At 45.7% G+C, this 14566-nt stretch overlaps 2 protein-coding genes across 2 annotated transcripts; one reads left to right on the plus strand and one right to left on the minus strand.

Annotated features, from left to right (window-relative positions):
• Positions 1 to 754: 754 nt before the first annotated feature.
• LOC130389651 (43 kDa receptor-associated protein of the synapse-like) lies at positions 755 to 6342 on the plus strand. The gene is made up of 8 exons (XM_056599525.1): positions 755 to 1422; positions 2203 to 2541; positions 3259 to 3417; positions 4480 to 4585; positions 4710 to 4831; positions 4948 to 5001; positions 5167 to 5366; positions 5695 to 6342. The coding sequence occupies exons 1-8, from the start codon at positions 1198 to 1200 to the stop codon at positions 5765 to 5767; spliced, it is 1278 nt and encodes a 425-aa protein (XP_056455500.1). The 5' UTR covers positions 755 to 1197; the 3' UTR covers positions 5768 to 6342.
• A 2376-nt stretch (positions 6343 to 8718) lies between these two features.
• On the minus strand, positions 8719 to 14348 carry LOC130389777 (DNA-binding protein SMUBP-2-like). Its single transcript, XM_056599714.1, has 11 exons — positions 14284 to 14348; positions 12675 to 12918; positions 12412 to 12559; positions 12119 to 12293; positions 11806 to 11988; positions 11596 to 11714; positions 11412 to 11506; positions 11088 to 11211; positions 10066 to 10911; positions 9783 to 9982; positions 8719 to 9335 (listed from the first exon to the last, which is right to left on the minus strand). The coding sequence occupies exons 1-11, from the start codon at positions 14346 to 14348 to the stop codon at positions 9138 to 9140; spliced, it is 2397 nt and encodes a 798-aa protein (XP_056455689.1). The 3' UTR covers positions 8719 to 9137.
• Between the last annotated feature and the right edge of the window lie 218 nt (positions 14349 to 14566).

Below are 14566 nucleotides of genomic sequence, written 5' to 3' on the forward strand. Positions count from 1 at the left end.
TGAGCAAGGTATGAAATATGACTCGTTAACCATTATATTTTCTGTCAGTATGGACAGACATTAAGGTTACCTTAAATTGCACCTAGTGTCTCTGGGGCCGCACACAGACAGGAGGCACGACTCCTGAAAGATTTATGGTGGCAGCGTCCATGGATCTTGTGAATAGCAAGGTGCTAAAAAGGCCTATTTGTATCCCCGTGGAGGGTAACAGGGGTCGTGCAGCAGAGGAAGCTATACTAGAGGGGCTAAAGCCCTGATCCCATTGATGTGTTGCAAGAGGTTGTGCAGCTGAAACCCAAGACCAGTAACATGAGGGACTTTGTGAACTATTCTAAGCAGCAGTTGCTGACGCCGTGGCCATTGGTGGTGTGGTGGTGGGGGTAATGAGACCCACATCCACCTCCATTAGGAGCCCCAATGGGAACAGCCAGACACCCTGAGGCACGGCTAGACAAGAAGTCTCTCAATCTTTCAAAGAGGGACCAAAAAAAAAGAAGTCCCATTGCCCGACTTATCTCCCAGCAGCACCATCGCCTCGCAGCAGAAGATGTAGTCTGGGCTCTGACCACTCACTGTGCGCCTGTCTGCTCGGGCTGATCGTTGTGGGGAAATTGCCGAAGGCGTCTATTGTGACCTTGGGAGCGCTTAGTTGAGGACAGAGCAGAATTTCTGAAGGCACACATGGTCTGGAGTGACAAGGCCATCTGCTGTGGAGCCGGCTCTGCCCCGGTGGAGGGTTAGGGAGGGGAGGGGCGGTGGACTGCAGGGGTGCAGAGAATTCCTCTCGATGGGGTGCGGAGGGAGTAGATATTCTGGGATATCGCTGGCAGCACACCGCGGAGAAACGTGTTTCTTTGGCGTTTTTTCGAGCCTGAAATCCAAGGAAGAATTCGTGAAGTCCTTCAAGTGAGGAGGGATTCCTTGAATGGGCTGAGGAATAAGTTATTTTCCCCCTGCACAACCCTCCACAAGTCGCCACAAAGTCATTGGCGACAATGCTCTCAGATCGTTGCTCTTTAACCACGGTGGATCTGGTTTCCTTCGTATCGGGGCTCGGTCGGAGCTGAGAGCCGGACCCGGAGGGCCTCCAGGCACCGGTCCCTTCAGACCGTCCTCTTCGAGCCGTGGTCGTTGGGAGTCCTTCTGGGATCAGCAGGGATTTACTCGCTCGCTGCTGAAAGTGCGCGACTCAAACGGATGAATATTTTTATGAGCCATCTTGTAGCAGAGATGGGCCAGGACCAAACCAAGCAGCAGATAGAGAAGGGCCTAAAGCTGTACCAGTCCAATCAGACAGAGAAGGCTCTAGATGTCTGGACCAAAGTCTTGGAGAAGACTTCGGATCCTGGAGGGAAATTCCGTGTGTTGGGGTGTTTGATAACCGCCCACTCAGAAATGGGGAAATATAAACAGATGCTTAAGGTATGAGTTCCCACCCAATACATGATGCAAAAATTATGTTTCTTTTGTTGAATAATGTATTTTTTGCCTCACTTTGTTTCATATTTTTAGTCCTACATTTAATTTTGATAGAGGCTTAACATCAATGAATTTGGGGTAACAGGAAATATTGGAGATATTTGATCAGTGTGTACAGAATTTTGACACATATTTCTACTTCATTTCATGTTGCCTCCCTCATATTTCTCATATTTCACACATAATTTGAATTATTGACTGGTATACAGTTTCCAGAGGCATTTTGGTTATGCAACCAGTGGTGGGAATGTGTATGAGGTAGCTATTTGATGCGGGATGCAACTGTAATTTTATATGTCATCATCTCTGCGAGGGAGATACAGTTCAACTTCTCCCCTTGCAGCATGTCAAGAACACGTAAATGGTTACGAAAAAGGCAGAGATCAAAGGTTACTACTTTGTTACTCTCAAAACCTCTCTATATAATCATACTCTCCATGTATGGCTTTTAAAATTAGCTTCATCCAATGAAAGTAAGTTAAATAATAACTACAAAAAAAAAAGCTACAGACCACGAATACTACATCTCACTTTGAGGCAAAACCTACAGTCAAGTCGACTTTTACGTAACAGGTTTAAGTGGCATAAAGTTAATGTTATGAATTACTGTTTCTTGTCATGGCATTGAACAATACCCTATATTTCTTTAAAAATGGATTAGTCTGTCCCAGAATCCTGATGATCCTCCAATAACCTATACCCTGTGCCCTCTGGTCTGTATAGTATGCCCTAGCCCAGATAGACACAGCCAGGGAGATGGAGGACCCCGACTACCTGACGGAGGGCTACCTAAACCTGGCCCGCAGCAATGAGAAGCTCTGTGACTACCAGAAGACCGTGTCCTACTGTAAAACGTGCTTGGACATGCAGGGGACCACCGTCAGCCTCCAGCTCAACGGACAGGTGTGCCTGAGCATGGGCAATGCTTTCCTGGGTCTCAGCGTGTTCCAGAAGGCCCTGGAGAGCTACGAGAAAGCCCTGCGCTATGCACACAACAACGACGACAAGATGCTGGAGTGCAGAGTGTGCTGCAGTCTAGGGAACTTCTACGTTCACCTCAAGGTAGGCATCAGGTTGAGTTCTGAGTTGTGTTAAGAAGGCATTTAACCCCCAGGACTAAATATGCAAAGTTGAACATTACATCAAACTGTTTAGTAAACAGTGGATGGAAAGCCTGTCCCTTCGACCTGTTGGTCACATATTTTAATATAACAGCTATGTTGGTTCTGATTGCAGAAATACACTTAAATGCTTGATTATTCAACATCCCAAAGATCTCAAGACAAATTGGATGGAATCAAAGAGATTATCAGATCTTAATCCGATCAGAGAATGAGTCAGTATTCATGTGACCCCGGTTTGTGTGTGATCATATGGTATCAAAACAAAGCGTATGAATAATCAGAACGTGGAGTACTATGTGTTGTAAGCCAGGTTGCCTGAGAGAGATTGGCTGCTTAGTAGAAGCATAGAGATTTGTATAACTAATCCCTTGGCTTCCTGGGGAAGGATTGGTTTCAATGGGAGCGTGATGAGATGGTGTTCAAAGAATGGACTCCTATCACATTACTCAATGAAAACAAAAAATAGAATATGCCAGAGTCTGGAAATTAAACATCTGAAATTCAGGAATAATCACAACTGTCATGGGGGCGATCTAGTGCTCAACGTGGGTCATTGACTCTGAACGGTCTGGGCCGGCAGTACTACACAGTACACACTGTTGCTCCAGTTGTCTCCCTCCTCACCAGCCCCCACCCCCCCGTGTGTGCCCGACAGGACTACGAGAAAGCCCTGTTCTTCCCCTGCAAAGCCGCCGAACTGGTCAACGACTACGGCAAAGGCTGGAGTCTGAAGTACCGCGCCATGAGTCAGTACCACATGTCGGTGGCGTACAGGAAGCTCGACCGCCTGCCCGACGCCATGGAGTGTTGTGAGGTGCGTGCGTTTGTCTCCATGACGTGGTCGGTGCCATCGTGCCTTCGGAAGCAGTCTTTCTTTGAATGCAATGCAAACTAATGAACGGTGGATAAGGAAGAACGATGTTCGCTTGGTGTGCCGTTTGGTCGCCGGTGCTTTCAGGCGTATAGTGTGTACTGTACTGATGTCATTGGCTTTGTGGGTGTGTGGAGGAATGCACTGTGGAGAAACCACGGAGTGGGCTAGTGACAGGTGCAGATGACAGTTGAAACCAGTGTCTCCGACCCTGACTGAAGTATGTGCGCGGAGGTGCCAGTTTTAAAGTGTTAATGAACAGATTAGCTTTTGTCTTCTGGCGGGGTTCTAGGTATGTACACGGTGACAAACATGACTTCATGTGCAGAAGTGTAAGTATAGTGACAGGATACAGGCCTACAGAAAAGTTGGGAAAGATTTGTTGCGTTTGAGCTTTTAACTCTTGTCTGGTTTTGACTCACACTTTACTCAAATGGTACTCAAATGGGTCCTCGGAACTGAAATCATGAAATGAGAATGTGTACATATAACAGAGTACACATCTCACCAAGATTTCAAATATATATTAAAAAAAAAATGGTATTCAATACTGAATGACAAATGAAGACTGAGGCTATTGGTGGACCAGAAGCAGGTGAAATGTTGATAGAAACCAAGTTTAGTTTCCATTAGAGTGATGGACATGTGTGACCACTGACCAAGTACTGTACTCACAGTCCCAACACAGTAGGCCAACTGCATCGGGTCTTCTGTCTTCTCCAATACAAATCTCTGTGATATAATAGAAAGGAATAGAGGAAAACTGTTAATCTGATTATTATACAGTATATAAAATGAACGCATAAGTCAACATTGATGTGTGTTTTTAGGCTTCCTATAAAAATATGATTATTGTGTTTGATTCATGTTTCCTGTGTCATACTTGGTACATAATCTGAGCTTCTGGTATCCAGTCTCCAGTTTGCATCTTGGTTATACAGGTGGGACTGCTTACAAGGTGGCTCCCTGATGCGTAGCAGCCTTTAATCTGCCCTCTTCCTCCAGGAGTCCATGAAGATCGCCCTGCAGCATGGCGACCGCCCTCTTCAGGCTCTGTGCTTGCTCAACTTTGCTGACATCCACCGCTGTAGGAAAGATGCTGATGTAAGCCGTCATTGTGTGTTGAACGATGCTTTTAGGTGCCGACCTTCAGCGGTTACAGCTTTATATACACTTTATATGCATTTATAATAAATCCTATTTCAATTTATTGTCACCTCTCTTCTCGTGTCCAGAAAGCTTTCCCCCCTACGAGTCGGCCATGTGCATCATGACCGAGATCGGGAACCGTCTGGGACAAGCACAGATCTACCTGGGCGTGGCAAAGTGCTGGCTTCTGCAGAAAGACCTGGATAAGGTGCGCTCATCTCAGACCAAAGGATGCCTCGTTAATCCTTTCAATACACTGTCATCTGGAGGTGTGAACACCAGGACACACCAGTACATAAATGAATCTCTGTTCCTCTCTCTCAGGCTCAGGAGTCTTTGCATCGAGCTGAGGAGTTGGCTGAGGAATTGGGTAACAAGGTATTCGGAGTGAATTGAACTCGAAATGTAAAAAATGCAACCACACACAAAAGATAAGTCGTAAACACAGAATGTGAATTATAAACACAATAGACAGTCTCAAAGTTGACTCATTGTGCCTCATCACCGAGTGTCTCATCCACCTCTCCCTCCTCCCCTCTGCAGCTGTGCACTCTGAAGGTGTGCTGCCTGAGCGAGGGCATGTTCCGCAGCCGGGGGCAGGGCGAGCAGCTCCGGCAGCAGGTGGTCAAGCTGCTGCAGTGCGTGGAAGAGCTGGAGCTCTACTGCGGGATGTGCGGCGAGTCCATCGGCGAGAGGGACCAACAGCTGCAGGCCCTGCCCTGCTCGCACATCTTCCACCTCAAGTCAGTGCTCCGCTCATCTCGTCTGTTATCATTCAGACTCATAGCCGTCTCTGCCAACAACGGGCAACTATTGGTGGAGTGGCGATTTCAATAATTAGAGCTATGCCCCCTCTTAGCACATCTTTGTTATATCTCTTAAGTATCTTTTAGGCCCTACAGAGACAATTCTAACTGATTTTCTGAAGTTAATTTTGGAGTTCTTTGTAGCAACTACAATTTTGATAATCGGCTTTCACTGGCCTCAGACTCGATTGTAAATCGCTTTTGATAAAACTGCTAAATGTACCAATGTAAGCACTAACCCTGAGGCCGTGTCCCCTCCCTGCAGATGCCTGCAGACCAACGGGACACGGGGCTGCCCTAAATGCCGCCAATCCTCTATGAAGCCCGGGTTTGTTTGACCCGCGTGCCGGGACCTTCCCCTAAGCACGCGTTGGGTCTGCGCGACATCAAGCACACACAGAGAGCCCCAGCCGGGTATACGGTAGACTCTTCTTACCCAGCAGGTGGTTCAACGTCCGGACGGCCTGGAGATGTGGACACCGCTTCACCCGGTATCAGGAGAACGTGCTCCGTTCCCCCGTCGGCCTGGCGGGACGCTGAACAAGAACTGGGCCGGTGTTGAGGGACAGCGTTAAGGAGTCAACAGTCCTTAGAGGATATTTACAGATGCCTGTCTCTGAGCCAAAGCTTACTTGGCATTAGGAGGGAAAGTATTTCACATTAAAAGGTCTGGTCGATTGAAGCCCTTGTTGTATCTGATCGCTGACCATCAAATACAATCATAGGGACACACAGAGGAATCCTGCCCGTAAAACATGTGGTTCAATAGTAGGCCACTATATATTTGATAGTTTGGTTGGAAAAGTGAAGCATAATATGTGTGCCATACATGAAACAGTTGCCGGATAAAAGAGAATTATTCTGTATTCTACATCTGTGGGTAGTCTTTGTTATGTTTACTTAAATGTGCTCCTGCATTTATAATCATATTTATTTTTGTGCAGAACACATGCAATATCAGTATTACTATTACATTTATGTATATATATAAAATATATATATTTGATATAGGCCTACGTGTGTATATAATGTTACTTTTTGAGAAAAGTTAGATTTATCTAGTGTTTTGTCAAACCAACTGTAATATCTTAACAGATACAGAAAACGAGTACGTCTTTACAGAGCAGGGATACAGAGCTGTTTTCCTTATCTTAATGATAAAGCAACAAGTTCAACACACATTGTGTTACTCACATACATACATATTGTATTCACTGGTTATTAATGGGAAGGTATCTCTTTTGAATAGACCATCTGGAAATGTGTCGAAAGATTGCTGAGAAGGTCAGCCTTGATATGGGGAAACAATCTTATCTGACCAATTATTTGCATGTGGAATATTATTTTCAGAACAGCTACTTATTCTCAGGAGCAAGCAACCGTGGTGCTTTGGTATTTGAAGCTGTACACATTATGTAAATATAGAGGGATTGGTCATATTTTGTTTCTTGGCAGCTTTCCTGGAAATGAATATGAGACCCTTTTCACAGGTCGTCAATAGGGTAAAGTAACTTCCGGTTCCGGTAATTTTAACAACAGGTCGGTTTATTTACGTCTGTCACAGCACCAGCCTGCTCATTGTATATCACTGTGTCTATACTGGTGCAATGGCAGACCTAAAGCCAACAGACCCCTTGTTAATGAGCTACACCTGTGCATTTCCTACTGTGAAAAGGGTCTTGCATTTCGATTTTCAAATAACTTTTGTCAGGGGATTTTGTAGGGAATGGCAAGAGTGTCACATCCACGATCATAATTGCGATGTTGAACACAATGTGGGATTGCAGGCAGTTATGATTTTCTGTATCCAAACCATTTATTGACTTTATTTCACAGAACAGAGACGTTCTTCAGAAAGCTATTATCGCCTAGAAGTCCTTGAATGGATGTAAGATGCAATCCAGTCTGATAATCGAATGGTCGATATTAAGCTCATTTCAGCATGGATAGATGTAAAATATTAAGAGTTGTTGATTTTATTATGACTGCCCTGATTTCTTGGGGCGTTGATATTTATATAATACACATTTAACATAACATGCTTGCAAGAACAACCAACAATGTATGTTTCAAACCAAAACTACCTCCGTTTCTCAAAGACTCCATTCTCAGAGGATGAATGCAGCATAACAATGGATGGACATTTTTATTTATATACAAAATATTTGTATTAAATCAGCATGCTTCATAGTTGATTTAATAATGATCGTCTTCATTATTTTTCTGAGATGTACTGTCGTATTATCATTATCTTGGTCAGGATTTGTTCCATTTGTTGAACATACTTTTGTCATGCCAATAAGCCATTAAATGAGAATGCATAATAATTTGTTACACATGTCGAAAGGTCTTTGTGGGTTTCAAAGTAAGTTACAAAAACTAGAAATGTATCCTGTAATATGCATACACTGTATAATAGCCATTATGCCATTTGTTATTGTGAATAAAGATTTTTTGTTTGTTTGTTGCGAGTCTCAGAAGTAGTGATTGGACCCTATTTCTAACTGACCAGGGGCCTACCGCGACGGTAAGAGGGTCAGCAGCGATGGCTTCACACTCACAGTCGGATGCTCCCCCCTATTCAGCCTCCTGGTCCTGCTGAAATGGGGCCCATAACTCTTGACCAGTTTGTTTACAGAAATGTCAGAGAATGTAAAGGATCTCAACAATGCCCTCTTGGCACATTGTCTGTTGCTGAGAGGCCTTCTGAAAATGTCCACCTAAAGATAGACAGAGCCATGTTTCAAGAGCAAAAGGACACGCAGTCATTGTCCCCCTGTTCACATGGATGTAGAGGCCAGAGGCCCCATATACATAGGATGAGAGTGAATTAACTACCGGGTTACAATTATCTCATATTAGAATGGTAACCTTGAAGTAAGGAGCAACTTCTCTGTAAATTAAACACCTATAAATTAGGTTAAACTTTATCAATTGTCCATCATTTTTGGAAATTATGGTTTGAAATGGGTAATGTTGGTGACCATGGTAAATAATTAGCACAGAAGGATTCAAAAGTAGCCTGTATTGCCGTGGTTCTCAAACTTTTTACACTAGTGAAACACTGTCAAGGGATTTTTTCAGCTGAGTTATCCCTGCAGGTAGTAAATAATAAATAATTATTATAACACATAAATAATGTATGTGCGTTCTATTTCGCAGTGTCAACATAAACATTAAAAGGGTGTAACTAATAACAATTTAGTGAGAAACATGGGCCTGTGCTTCATGCAACTGTTAATTAATCGGCTAATTTCTCCCCTCAAAAGCACAACGCCAGGGGAGGGTCAGAGCATGTAGAAAAAAAATATTCCTCCCGAAACCGACAACATTTTATTGATTCTGGATGTGCTTTCTTTCTCACAGATTCTCCTTTCTACTTATTGTCAGAATTATGTTTCAACCAATCACATCCCATCACATTTTCTAAATTTTCTTTTGTCTAGCTTTCCAAATTAAAACTTGCTCAGGGTGAAACAAATATACATAGTTTGCTTTTATTTATTTATTTATTTATTTAAATTAGTACCCCCTGCAGTCCTCCAGAGTACCCCCGTTTCAGAACCACTGCTTTATTGCAATGTAGTTAATGTCTTCAGTTAATGTTTGCTAGTGTGTTCAAAGTCAGAGATTGTGTTCACTGCTGCCATCATATATATTGTAAATCTTATCTCACATGTATCTTTATGACATTTTAAACTAGAATAACTAATTACTTTTCTCTTTGCTTTTGAGTTTCCTTTTAGATTCCATGTCCTTGAGTTTTGAGTCCAGCTTACGTTGCAGATAGGCCTTCTTGTTGGGATCCATAGAAGTGTCCTTTTTCCCACTTCCAGCGTACAGAACGCCTTCCCTGCTGATCCTCATGCGAGCGTTGGCCTTGGCCTTGTCCCCACAGCCATGAACCTACAAGTTCCCACTAGAGTTACTCACATTGTATAACACCTTAAAAGAACACACATTTCCAACCAGTACTCTACAGTATTTGCTAGCGATGTGTTCTTGCTTTTCATTCTGAACATATATTAATGACTGCCCTGTAGTTCCCAAAGTCTGTTTCTTAACCAAATATCCAGATTCAGAAAGGGATGAACCTGCCATGTTTGTCCTGTGCCTATACCTCTGGATAGTTCTGGTTGAGATGAACGACTGACTTTCAGAAACTGGAAGTTCAATCTCTGCGACCGCATCTCACTAAATGGTCTGTTTGTACGTTCTTGCGTCGGGCCATGGCGCCCATTGCTCCACAAAAGACACATTTGAGCAAATCTTGTTTGTGTGTGCCAAAGTGTGCCAAAGCAATCAACAAGCAGTCCTTGGTAATGCTCCTGGTTCTGCGTGGGTGGGTCTCACCTCTGGTACGTGGTGGCCCAGACAGAACTGTCGGTTGCAGTAGGGGCAGAGCTGGCCGAGCAGCCGCACGGAGGCCTTGCACTTGACCAGACTGCACACACTCTCCGCCTTCAGCACCGCCGATATCAGAGTGTCGAAGTCCTCCTCCGCGCCCGCGGCCGCGGCAATGTCACAGACCCCGGCTTTGGTGCGGCTCTTTCCTGGAAAGGGTGTAGGACAGGTCAACCGAAATATCCCTCCACAGAAACAGGGAACTATATCTGATCGTACGAACAGTGCTCACCTTTCGCAGGCTTCTTGGCCGTGGGGAGCTTCCCAATCGCTGCCTGAACCTGCCTCTTCTGCTGAGCTGCCTCCTCCCGTCTCTGCTGCTCCCTCTTCATCCTCTCCAGGTGCAGACTCTTAAGATCCCCTGGTGGTTGTTGAGAAGAGGTGGCCGCTTGTGGCTCCGATACCGTCTCCTCCTCCTCCTCCTCCTCCTCCTCCTCCTCCTCCTCCTCTTCTTCTGGTTCTGGTCGCGTCGGCCCGGACCCAGGAGGAGGTCTGGAGACGGTGATGCAGCGGTCTCTACCCTCTCCTCTGCTCTCGTGTCCCAGCCCGAGCTCCTCGGAAATCCGGTGCACCAGCATGCGGTCGTGGGAGTTGAGCGACGGTGGGAATCGCAGTTCTTCTTGAGAAGGATCCCTTAGGTAAGTTTCCACCTGCTCCCTAATCTCGGCGGACCGGGTCTGCGTCTTCAGCTCCTCTTCTGCGGTTAAGATGCGGGGCTTGGTGGGCTGCCGCTTCTGGTTCACCGGGTCTTCTGGGACCCTGCCCCCAGCAGCCTTCGTCTGGGTCTTTTGGTTCTCTTTGCCTGCAGCCTGAAGTTTGACCTTCTGCTTGGTTGACGAGGCAGCAGAGAACTTGGTCTTGCTGTCGTTCAGGCTGCGAGTGTAGTTCAGCGGCACGATGTCCTGGAGGTACTCGAAGGCGGTGCGGACCTCGCCGTGGTCCGTCATGTGACTGATGAGGGACTTGAGGAAGGCGTGACTCTGAACCGTCTGGGAGTCGCAGATCACGGCCAGGTGGCGCCGGGCGCGCGTCACCGCCACGTTGATCCTTCTGTCCTCAGCAAGGAATCCAACCTCACCTGCACACAGAAAATACATGAAGAAGAAATAAAAACATTAATGCATAAATAATAAATAAAAACTAATATGAATTAAAGAATCAACAGTGTCAGTAAAACATTGATCATGGTGTTAAATACCCATTTTATGGATATGGATAGATGTACACAGGAACGTATTCTATATCAGGCCTTACCTTTTCGGTTGGACCTGACTAGTGTTAACACCACAGCCTCCTTCTCTCTGCCCTGAAAGCCGTCCACAGACTTGATCTCCAGGGCTGGATACCGTCCAGAGAGCCTCTGGCGCAGAAGATCCACCTTAAGGAGAATATGACAAATATAAAAACGCATTCCACAGGGTTGTTTCAGTGGGGTGAGGGCAATAAGCCATACCCATTAATACATGTATTAAAAACCTTTAATACATGAATTTACAACAACTAACACATTTATTAACAGTTTCTGCTTATTAACCAATAGTAATATTTCGGGATCATTTTAAATAAAACAATACGTACTTGTAAATTGTATGGAGCAATGACGGCGATGTCTTGAGGTTTTAGTCCAGCCTCCGTCAAACATATGATGTGTAGTTCAACAAGGTCCACTTCCCCTGAGAACACAATCAAAAGAATGTGTTCGTTATTGTACCCCACAGACATGCTTAAAACAACACGCTCACAACCCATCCCTTAAGCTGACCTTGGTTGCCCTTGGACTGTTCTTCTGTGACCTCCATCTCGCTCAGCCCACAGCCCGCCGTGTCGATGAGGAGCAGGGGTGTGCTGGTCTCCTCGACGCATGCAATTCCTGGTAGATCTCTGTGGCAACAGAAAAAAGAAAGAGGATGAATGAAATATTTGAATGTCAGCACAAGATATTCAACGCGCCCATCTTGAAGCGTGCCCTCACTTCAGCAGGTGGCCCTGCACTGAGCTGTGTGCGGTCAGACGCCCCTGGTACATCTCCCTGGAGGCCCAGTCCATGATGAGGTGGTGCATGCGGTACTGGACCGTCAGCATGCGAACCACGGAGGCCCCAAACTTCTGGATCAGTCTCTCCATCAGACTGACTGCCAGGCCCTTCGACGCAGCGCTGCAAGAGACATCAGGACCAGGCGCTTAGCAAACCATTGTAGCACAACCCAACGGTTCACTTGACAACGGTCGTCATCCTGAAAATATCCTATCTGACTAAATCCAATACAGGGACCACCAGATCGCACGTTTGGGACTTGATGGTGGGGGGGAGCTGCTTGTAGTCCCCAGCCAGGATGCATTTGCGTGCGTTGAGCAGAGCGATCCAGCAGCTGCTCTCGAGGGCCTGGGCACACTCGTCTATCACCACCCAGTCAAAGTGGCCGGGCGGCAGGTGTCTAAGGGGCCCATCGTTGGAGGCCCCTGGGCAAGTGGACACACACACACACACACACACACAAAAAAAAACCGTAATTGGTCTCAGTTTCTCTCTGTCATGCTTCCGGACATCAGCCTGCCTGAGGAGGACGGTGGATATTACCTGTGTTGGTTGATAACACCACGTCTGCACTTTTTAGGACCTGACCGATGGCCGTTGCTTCCCTGGATCGGAGCTCTTTCCGCAGCTCCCCGATCTCTCGTTTGAAACTAAAACGTTCACCTTTATTCCGCGTCTTCTTCATCCCCATCTGGAAGCGGAGGAAACGGATGTACACGAGTCAGCAAATAGAAAAGCCTATGCAACATTTAGAAATGTTGCATATGACGATGATATTAGAGTGTGGAACATTCTAGCATACTTACGAAAGCCTTATCCATGTCCTTCCGGATATCAGAGATGATGTTAGTGTTGTCACTCTTGGCCAGCACGGCGTCCAGAGAGTGTTTCTGGATGGACTCCAGCAGCCGGGCGGGGTGGCCCAGCCTGAGGACCTTCACCTTACAGCGGGCCAGCCGCTCCACCAGGTTATCAACCGCCACGTTGGAGGGGGCGCAGCACAGGACCTGGGGAACCAGGACGTACAGCAGAGGCCATCGTCCAATGAAGCTTAAGGCCCAATCTCATTTCTATCCCTTACCCTTCCCCCACCCCCTTGTTTTGAAGGGGTAAGGGGAAGGGTAAGGAGAAGGCGTAAGGGGTAAGGGGTAAGGGGTAGGCCCAATCCTATTTATACCCCTTACCCCTTCAAAACAAGGGGGAGGGGTAAGGGGAAGGGGTAAGGGTAGAAATGGGATTGGGCTTAAATGGCAAACGTAACAAACAGATAAAATAGTAAAAACAGTATATTTTTATATTATATACATTTTATTCTCATTCCTATGTTAATAATGAGTTAATAATCCACATTGCATCAATAATAATGATAATCATTTACCGCAGCAGGTACTGGAACTTCATTTAATTATTGGTTGCTCGTTACATTTAAGAGCAGGCATCTCGTTCTGGGATTGGGGATCGAACCATGTACCTTCAGGCTGGGCGTTAAACAACCTTCTAGCCACTACGCTATCCTCCCCCCTGAAGTTCAGGCATCTTTACTTCGTTAAAACATCTTGATATATATATATATATATATAATATATATATATATATATATATATATATACATATATACACACACCACACACACACACACACACACACACACACACACGCCAGTTTAGCGTATTCTCACCTTGTTCCCCTTGTTTAACAGCCTGGTAGAATGACCTCAACCACAGTGGTGGTTTTCCCAGATGCCAGGCGCGGCCGTGGAATCACAGCCCGTCCCTCTAGGACAGAGCAAAGACACGGACTTCCTCTCTAGGGATCATCCATGATCCTGGTTGAAGAAGCCCAGATCATTGAAAAGGAGGGACACAAATGCCTCATGCTTAGGTACGCTATGGGTAAGGGGAAATCAAAATCACATTCATTAAATGGAATAGTTGACTGCTACCTGTCTGTGACATGGGATCCGGCCGTTCTGAATAACCAAACAGAACATTTATCAAGTTTGAGCTGGTCCTGTTGCTGTACCCGTTCAAAGGATTCAACGCACTGCAAGACCAAGAATCAATCAATGAAACTGATTGTGACAAGGATTTACTAATTTGGTTGTTTTGCAACGTTTAGCAGCCTTTAAAAGCTCCTCACCGTGTCATCCGCTTGTAGGTGACATTGTTGGCTAACCGTCAGCAGGTTGTACAGCGAGTCGGTTTCAACATTGAAGTCCTCTTGACAGTCCTCAAAGGCTACGGTGACAGATGTACTGACTCGACTTGGTCACTATCCCAGTCCCGATCTGGGAACTTCGCACTGCATCCAGCGGCAGCATACAAACCAACGATGTCCCCTGCAAAAATCTCCACGTTTTCACAATCTACAAAAGTGAAATTGAATCGAGATCTCGTTCACGAGTATCTTTCTTACCCGGTCCTGAAGCCGTTACTTGGAAGAACCGATACCCCATGTGTTTCCTTGGTTCCAGAACCCATAGTGTCCGGCCGTAACAGCCCCGTTGACCTGACTGGCTATCTTGTAGTTTTAGCAGGCACACTCCTTTGTTTGGAGGGTCCTTGAGATGAGCTGTTCTCCTGCCATACCCTGAGAGGAAGAAGACAAATGGGTATGCGTGGTTAATCATTGTTTTTTATGTGATGTTATCCAGTGAATTATATTCATGTAAATACCTGGTCTCCTTCGATTTCAGCTT

Source organism: Gadus chalcogrammus, chromosome 9, assembly GCF_026213295.1.
Source record: "Gadus chalcogrammus isolate NIFS_2021 chromosome 9, NIFS_Gcha_1.0, whole genome shotgun sequence".
NCBI lineage: Eukaryota > Metazoa > Chordata > Actinopteri > Gadiformes > Gadidae > Gadus > Gadus chalcogrammus.